Here is a 9,744-nt window from a genome sequence, read left to right on the forward strand (position 1 = left end):
AAGTTGACCAACAGTGTCGTGCCAAAAGTATTGAAACAAACATGTCCGATGTCACTGGTGTTGCATCAACAGTGCTTTGTAAAGTAACACTAAACAAGGAGAATAAATGTATTAACTTGTATTGACCAAAACTTGTCCATATTTGGCAATATAACCATTCTGGATTATGACACTCTGGACTCTTTTAAGGATCAACTGGTATAAACTTTGGATATAGACTTGTGGGAGAGTGGCCCAGATCTGTAGTCTTTCTGAAGTTTTAATTTTAACACATCTCCCCATATTTTCTATTATGTTGATGTCTTGGGATTGTGCAATCCATACCGCAGTTCGTTCAGACATTCCGTCTGACTTTTCGTCAGCCTTCCTTGAAACAGAATTGCTTTTATTTTCTCCCCACACAACCTGAGTTGCATCAGGAACAAAACATTCTTCCAGCTGTTAAGTCCCCATGTGATTTTCCCCTACACCACCTGACCAGCTTCTGACGGTTGACGTGAAATGGTAATACCCCTTCTTAGCATACAGTTTTTAATGCCAGCTCCATGTAAATGTCCCTGAATTGTCCTGCAAGTGAATGGCGCCTGTTTTGTTGAATACGGAAAAGGTGCCTGTCCCTTCTCAGACTAATCACACTTGGAGGTCTGGTTTTGTGCCTTCACCATCAACAAACTTTGTCATCCAGTCATAGATCTATTAATTACTGACAACACTGTAATCTTATTATATTCCAAACCTTTTTGATGCAATTCAGTAATAATTCTTTTTGCTCTTCTGTCAACTCCCTTGCCATGTGAGCCATATCATCTGCTAGGCATGTGACCGATGGAAACACAAGCAGTGACGTCATAAGGAGTGTCATATGAAAGAGCAGACTAAAATATGAAAATACCAAATTTCACTCGCAAGTATTTGGCGGTCTTTCTCTACAGTAAATATTTGCGGGAGATATACAGCAAACAAGTTCGTTGCAATACTTTTGGCGCATCACAACCACTTCTGATTGTCGTCCATGTTAAAATAAGGGAGTTCGTTGTGGGATGTGACCCAGCTGTGCATCTCATTTTCCTCTTCTTCAGGTTTACTGGAGTAGGAAAGGTTGGCAGAAACATTAATCCATTTTGCTTTGAAAAAGACAAGTAACACTTTTAACAGCATAAACTGATATGCTCGTCATATCAAGTATAAGAAGAAGTAAGGGGAAGCTGCTCTCATTTAACACACTTTGGAATTAAATAGAAGCCCATAGGACTCTCTGAATAGTAACACAAGGGCTTCTAAATGAGAGGACTTCGTTTTGGAAAACCCATGTAGCGATTTGAATCTGTGATCGCTTGTCAAACAGCTTTTATCCTAAGTTGAATACGAATTTGGCAATAAAGAATCTTCAGTTGGTAAGGTACAGTTGCGAGGATTCACAATCTTAACTTCAGTTTATCCCATTTACTTTTTTGTTTAAATGAAATTCATCAGTACGTTTGCACTGCAAACAGACTATAAGAACTTGGCTACATGAGAAATCCATTTCAAACAAGATAAAGAAGTAAGATATTATAAGTTGTCCACTGGTCACGATGGACCCCGAGGGACCAGTGAACAACGTATTTATCTTACCGAACACCTGAATTTTTATTTTAAACTGTTTGAAGCACTTCTCTTGAATGCGAGGCGAATCGCCGTTTTGCAGACGACACAAGGTAAACAGATTTAGAGTTATCTCCCTTTACATCGATTTTCAATCGCAAAACATCGGTAGTTTGCATGCTTCATGCGTGATTCAATGTTATTTGAGACAAAGAAGTACTACCATGAAGCACCAGAAGAGTTCGGAATTCCCAGCGGTGTACATTGAAAATGGTACATCGCCTGTGAGCGGGTATAAATTGAAAACAATAGAATAGCGGTTAGTCAATCAGAAAGCGACATTCATGTGTGAGGTAAGATAAACAAATATGTAGGGCAGAACATTATGCTAATGCAAAGAACATGGAGAAAAGGTTTAATGATTCATGGTCAATTGTCCTGATTGTGTTGAATCTGGAACATGCTCCTACAGCACTGGCACAAAGGAGTTAAAATGGCACATATATTTCTCTCCTCTGGCATCAATGTGTCCCCATAAACTGCTTTCTCATGTAACCACTCATCTGCGTTATCCACAAAGTACTCAACCACCAGGTGTCAGAGTGGGATAGAAGTTGATGTGGGTTTATGTTCTGGCAGTTTGATACAGTTTGAGGCAGCAGTGCGGCACAATATTGAAACACACGGAGGTGAAGATGTTGGCATTTATGCACGGAGGCCCCCAGTCTTAGTAAACCTATCCTCAGTTCTTTACACTCCACTACAGAGTCTAACAAAACCTTATTATGAGGTCGCGTCAGGGAACCTTTGAGACTGACCTATCAGAACATAGCTTAAATCGCGAAAGTGGACATTCGCACATACCTTTTGAACTTTTTAGCTCGAAAAGGTTCATACCCGAACGATTCCGAATGCTATTTAGTGTACGCTCGCTTCCGGGTGATGCACACGGCGTACGTACAACCATGACAACGGTGAGTAAACAATCGCTGAAAATGGTGTTTTTGGCAATATTCAAGGATCTCATCTTGCGGGAACATTAGCTTATGGTAACCATGTCAACAGAAACCCCAAAGCGTGTATGCTGCAGGTCAAATAATTGTGTTATATGTGGATTTTTTGTGGAGAGATCTGTGTCAGTGACCTGAATATTTGAAAGTCCCTCCGATCCCTAAATAGTAGCCGTTATCTTATTGGTTAAATCTGTTTAACCGTCTCGCGTTTGATTGGACGGTAATTGGTCGCTCAAAGGTAACCTGACGCGACCTTCTACTAGGTTTTGATAGACTCAGTGGTGGAATGTAACAAAATACACTGAGACTAAGTTTACTTAGACTGACGGAGGCCCATGTTTCACCTCTTCCATGGGTCCATGAACAGAGATACATTGCGCATGGACAGGTACTGGTTAATCGTCTGAATTCCGATTTTGCGGGCGTTTTTTCATTGCGTTGTGCTTAAATTTTATAGACTGAACTACCATTTTTGATGGTTTGTTTGGGTACGTGCATACCAGAATCTGAAAAGTTTTGTTTTACGTTGCACGTGACCTTTAAAGATGCCACAAACTGTAAATTTGAAAATCTCAAGTTACGTCTCTAAACAGCACAATTAATGTGTAAATTGTCCGTGTTCGTGTTTATGTTCTTGGCAAACATGTACCAACACAGATATTGACTTAGATGTGAAACACATGTAGTATTCTTGTACATTTAGCACTGGAAGAGGTACAATTCTACAAACTCATTTTATTTTCTTGAAGATGAACTGCAATTTACATCTCTACGCTGATAAGCTGACAATTAATGTGCAAATTATCATTGTTTATGTTTTGGCAAACATGTACCGACACAGATATTGACTTAGATATGAAACACATTTCACATGTAGTATTCTTGTACATTTAGCACTATAAGATGTACAATTTTAATTTTGTTGCATATTAACGAGGTATAAATCGAGATTATATATTGTCTGTGTATCTTGAGTTTTATAATAGTCATGAATGTGTACATTGCACTGTTATACTTCTGATAAAGCACATACTATACAGAGGTAGCACCTACATGTGAAGCCTAAATGTATCTTCCAAGTATATTCCTTTGCCTATAGCTTAAGGAGGCTAGTTTAGATATGAAATAAACCTAAGGTTTTGACAGTTATTTTATTCTGCTTAGGAGATTTTGTAATGTTGGGTGTTCGTGTTCGGCGATCTCTGGAGTACCATTCTGTGTTGTCGTTAGCGTGTGCAGTGCAGTAGCATGTGTTCTGGTGTGTCTGTTTCGTTGCAGCGTGTGCATTTATCTATTCGTTGGTTACATTTCATGTCGATGGGAATTCAATTTGTGTGACCTGGTGGTAGTTTGCATATAAATGAGAACTTGTATATGATTAGATACCAGTGGACTGATTAAGAACATTAAGGGATAGACATAGAACATCAATGGATAGTTAAAGAACATCAGTGGACAGATAAAGAACATCAATGGATAGATAAAGAAACAACATCATTGCATTGATGTGGTGGCAGACATAGCTATGGGGATCAGAGCTCCAGATAAGCTTTTGTCCACGTGGGTATGATACACATACATATGAACCTAAGTGGATATTTCTATTTTCAAGTGGGTATCTATACTCTTAGATGTATTTTAAAGTTTGAGGATTCATTTCAAACAAATATAACACGTGCCACATTTCTCATTCATTTATTATATAAGACAAAATCCTCCCAGTAATGCTAAATAATGGCTAATCTAGTGCAGCTTTATCCACTTGTGTTGTAAGAAATAATATATAACAGCATCCATTTTGGCGATACCAATATGGATATTAGATGATATAACAGCCATGACTTAACTATTACATTCATTTTTAATTTTCAAAAGACTTGTTCCCATCGTGTTGTTTCACTTCCATGTCGCGAATAGGTAATGATACAAGTTCATTTAAAATATCATCGCTAATTGATTCTGATTGTGAATCACAGTACTTGCCTATTAATTCATCCACCAGTCCACTGATGAAGTAGTTTTCTGGTTGTAAAGCGTAAAAACTAGATATCTTCCTTTGAGCGTGTAGAAGCTTTCTGCCATACTTTCTCACCATAATAGATTTGTTTAGACAGAAAACAGTTATTTGAGTTGGTCCCTATTATTTTATAGATGGGCCAATATGTGAGGAGGTTAACATACCACGATTGATATTCTATATCTGTTGCTCATTTCATCTGCGTTAGAAATAATCAAGCTCTTTTATCGCGAATATTTAGAGATGGATAAACGTTTATAGGTTTGAATTGATACGATCACACAACATGATTTTGATGCATTGTTATCTTGATATAGCGTAAACGTCAGTATTTCGTATTTTTGCATTCTCTGGCATTTTCTTGCGTATTTCACCTTTTCTATAGCGTTTTTTACGCAAATACGCAGCTTAACTGGAGCTCTGGGTTGTGACCAGTTATAGGATATATAACTGTATACAATAATTTATGAAAGTCATCCTGGTTCATTGACATGTAAATGTACAATGTGGTGGAGATGAAGACTATGAATGGAGAGTAACGTCATTTAAGTTAATATTTCATGTATGGATTGTACTCGGCTTTTTTGGCTGTTTTTTGGCGTGGCAATCCGCCTATGAGCCCCCTTGAATGCGGACGATGGGCCGTTCGCTGTTTACCATTAAACTTCATTGTACCTTCTGCTGTGCCTGATATAGCCTGGAAAAGTGTCACCTTTTCAGCATCTGTCAGTATCTTTCGAGTAGAAACCTTTGAGGAATAATACGAGATGTCAAGCAGACTGAACCGAATTTGGAAGAGCAGTTCACCAAGAATTTTCCTCAAATTCGAATCGTGTACAGGCTCGTTTTGACGTTTACATTCCGCCTCAGCCCAGCGAAGCATTGCCTCGATGACGTAGCGTTCCTCACAAGCCAAAGAGTCGGAGGAAATGACGTCAAGAACACATGTGCGCGAGAGCTGAATGAATCCAGTTGTTCGCAACACGTCCGTCCCATGTTGGTGAATGAAAGAGAGACAACTCTGGTACAACTGTGGCTCGTCAAAGAAATGAGCTTGTTCGAACAAGGAACACACGTTGTCGACAGACATCATATTCTTGACGAGGTCCAAGCACTTGGTCAACAGAGACTGGACGTTGTACTTCTTGGAACAGTAAAGGACAGAGAGCACGTTGTCCGAATTAATGAGGACTTCATCGCAGTACAGGTAGCTGAAACAAACAAAAGAAGGGTGTCGGATCCAGGGTTTTTCAGAAGTGTGTGTGTTAAGTCCAAATACTAAGGAGAAGTGCTCCTCAGGTAGTGCTTGCCCTCAACCCTGAAAAGCTGGTGGCCCTAAAGACCCACAGCCTAGATTTTCGAAGCTCTCTTAGTTCTTAAAAAGTTGTAAGTACTCTACATTAACTTGAACTTACGACCATCTAATCGTTATGAGAGCTTAGGAAATCTAGGCCCTAAACCATAACAGGTTGTGAATCCTGATCAGAATGTGTAGGCAGGTGCGTAACTACCAATATAAAAACACCGGGTTTACATATGATCATGGATAAAAAGATTGGGCATGCCCTCAGTACTATCTAAAAATAGAACTTTGCAATCTTTCGGGCTTTCAAGAAAGAAGTGGCTGGCAATACGTCTTGCACGCAAGTAATTCCCAGTATACGAAAATGTGACTACTAACAAACTTAGGTAAAGAGTGTAATTCAACCCTAATCACTGACTAGTTTTCATCTGCAGAAAAACCAACATCCACGTCAAGTTCCAAGTCTTCTGAAAAGTCTGAATCCGGATGTTCAGGGTTTTCAGTTATTGTTGATGAAAATGCTGTCGGCTCCTGATCCTTCTCTAGATCCGCCCGTGATGTGTCACATACTATTTTCAAAAATGGTCAGAGTTTCTGATTTCGTGTATTCCCAAAGCGAGAACAAGTAAGGCATGGATTCAAACACTAGTTGGCGTTTAACATACTTTCTTCATTACGATTTTTTCAAAATTGTTCTATGCTCCCTTTCAGAAAAATATACCAGTCTCGTCTGAAAATGTAAGCGACAAAGAAATGATAACGGCCATACCGTAAGAATATCTTGAAAGGTTCAATCTCTATATCAGGAACATCGACGTCATCACTTTGTGGAATCGACCCATTGAACATGGTGAAAAAGACGTCACTCCTAGCACCCAGCACATACTTGTGGGCACCTACGGGAGACCTCGTCTGCCCGACCTTGAACTTGACGTCACACGCAAGCTGTTGGTTAAACATCCGTCGGTTACTTCCAATGACGGTGTCTTCGGGGTTGTCAACGGGAGCCAAAGTTTCAGGAACTGTGGAGTTGAAAATACTCGGAAGATGTTTATTCTTATATGTATTAATATAAAGGCTTTAGAAAACTAGGAGGTAATGAATTAAAATCAGCAGAAGTGTGCGGGTCTACTGAACTTTATCTTCATAATCCGCTTCGAGTGAGTTTCGTTTTACGCCGCTTTTAGTACTATTCCAATAACATTACGGCAGGGGACACCAGAAATAGGTTTCACACAATGTACACATGTGGGGAATCGATCCCAGGTCTTAGGCGCGACGAGTGAACACGTTACCCACTTGGCTACCCCATCGCCCCTGGTTAAAGTATGGAGCGTGGATGTTAAGAACGGGTGCGGGATATCATCTGATTTCGACTTTATCTCTACACTTGACCTAGAAGGCCAGACGTTTGTACAAAGAATGAGGGTAGTGCAATTGCGAGGATCAGCGTTCAAATGTGACAAGCAGGTAGACAAATTGAATACTATGGGCAGGGAGGTGAAAGACTGACCTACAAGTTCAACACATTTCTGGGGTGAAAAACGTAAGGTTTGATTGAACCGCACGTTAAAATAGTCGGGCTGTGCAGTTTTCGATCAGGCTTCCAGAATCACGAGTGTCACCCCTTGTGTATTTTATGTAGTGAGTGTTAAAAATCCATTTCTTCACCGATTTCGTTCAAATTTGAAATATATGTAAATTATAGCACCTAAAACATTATACGATTGCAAAAATCTAGATTTATATTTTTTAAAATTATTGTCCAAACAGAGATTCGAACCTCTGTGGTGGGTGATAAGGCCAAGTGCAACATCACCTAATTTTGACACTATCTCTACACTTGACCTAGGAGTAATTGTGCACGCCGTAATCACCAAAATTAGTCAAGGCACGATATGCATCTGGGAAACACAATTAACATTCCCCTATCAATGCTGTAGTCTGTTTATGTACGTCCTGTTGACTTCCACTGAAGATGACACAAGAATGGAGAAAGCTCTTTGATGGGAGAAGTCCTCTTCAAGATGTACGAGGTAGGGGTCGTAATCATTCGTCACCACTCGCCCGTTTCGGTAACCTCGCTATTCGGCTTGTCCCGGAAAAAACATGCGTTGGTCACGAGTGGGTCGTAATGTTTCTATCGATTGTTTCTCAAGGGTAGTCAAAATGAATGTAATGCAGGAAACACAACCGGCATTTCTTGTTGGATTGTAGACTGACATGATGCGAATATTGAAAGTTCGAGGATAGATTTGAATTATGAGAGTTTATTTAGCAATACATGTTTATGCAGAAAGTCCAATTTTAGCACAAGAATTGTCATGTCAACAGTTGCGCAGTTTCCAAGGTAGGTCACTCCATGGTAGCCATGTTTGATAATTGGAGTCGATGACCATGTGAAAGTAAATTGACGACTGTCATGCCGAAGAGAGGATTTGATTGGTGATATGCGGAGAATATGAAGCAAATTCTCGTTTGTTGCACCTTTACTTTGTTGGAATATTGCTCAGTGTGGCGAATAACTCACAGACCATGTATACGAGGATGCTTTTATAAATGTGCAATATGTGGTGGCTGTCGCCACAGCGAGTAAACGAGTTTAGCACTCAACAATGTCTCCACCAATATGGCTATATGTATAATCGGATCATTTCCCTTTTCCATTGCTTTAATTAGCATTAATTTTAATTCACAAACTGATCCATGAAGATGCTTGATTGATTCGACTGAAGGCAAGATGTCAACATGAAAGTAGTTGACCGTATATTATGGACAAAAGTCAGATCAATACCAATAAATGGATGGGAATACATTTAACCCTTGTCCCACGACAACTTCTTTATAAGTCTCCCTTTGTCATACTTATATTAGCCGCAAACTATTTTCAGGAAAATATATTTCGACGCAAATGTGGTGAAAAATTTAAATATGTAACATACCAACCTTGTTGAAACAAGAAGAGGATTTTCGGCTATTTCAGTGTTTACAGCACAGAGTATGTACTCACGTGACTCTGTGAAATTTTCTGCGAGAAAGTCTAGACCGAGACCGCAGAGTGAAGTGAAATCATACATTAACTTTTGCGATAGGCTACTTTTTAATGACCACCCAAGGCAAAGTCACATCAGTTCGCCCTTTTTGCTCGAACCAATATTGCAAATGTCAGTGGGAGAGATGTTGTGGCTACTTTGCAGAACGAACTCTCGGTAAGCAAAGTAAAATTTGTGAGAGTAAAGAATAGCATTGCCTTCCCGTATAATAAAGTCGTGCTGGTGATACATCTTGCCAACAACGCAGTTGCACCCAAATCGAAAGTGAAAGCAAACTCCGGTAATGTCGTGTCGGGGTCACGTGCAGGAGTCATGGGACATTTTATCTGGGTGTGTTGCACTTGTTATTAGGTTTGAGAAAAGGCGAGCTGAATTCAACAAGATCAGTCGTTTGCTGTTGATGGTTATGTATAAAACAAGAAGCCGCATGATCAAAACACTCTCACGCTGTGCGGAGGTAAAAGTATGGCTCAACACATACAAAATACCCGGATGTGGCAAGCGGCTACAGATTCGCCTCAATGATGTTATCAACGCTATTTTTGTAGGAAACACATGGTATTTTTGTGTGAAATAGGTGAATATATCTTTATCACACAAGGTTAGCAAAATCAAAACTTTAAATGATATTTAAGATACAAATTACGTTTTTGTCTTACATCGTGGAAAACCCCTAACACCGGAGTACAACACTGTTCACAATAAGAAAGGACGTATCTAAGTTTATACAACAATTCAGTAGAGACTGGGTTCCCAATCCCAACGCGCAATCAG

The 9,744-nt window shown here is 39.6% G+C and overlaps 1 protein-coding gene across 1 annotated transcript; it reads right to left on the reverse strand.

The window, feature by feature from the left end:
* Nucleotides 1–4,339: 4,339 nt before the first annotated feature.
* Nucleotides 4,340–9,201, reverse strand: LOC137267639 (BTB/POZ domain-containing protein 6-like). Its single transcript, XM_067802117.1, has 3 exons — nucleotides 9,108–9,201; nucleotides 6,687–6,939; nucleotides 4,340–5,825 (listed from the first exon to the last, which is right to left on the reverse strand). The coding sequence occupies exons 1-3, from the start codon at nucleotides 9,199–9,201 to the stop codon at nucleotides 5,165–5,167; spliced, it is 1,008 nt and encodes a 335-aa protein (XP_067658218.1). The 3' UTR covers nucleotides 4,340–5,164.
* Between the last annotated feature and the right edge of the window lie 543 nt (nucleotides 9,202–9,744).

Source organism: Haliotis asinina, chromosome 16, assembly GCF_037392515.1.
Source record: "Haliotis asinina isolate JCU_RB_2024 chromosome 16, JCU_Hal_asi_v2, whole genome shotgun sequence".
Classification (NCBI taxonomy): domain Eukaryota; kingdom Metazoa; phylum Mollusca; class Gastropoda; order Lepetellida; family Haliotidae; genus Haliotis; species Haliotis asinina.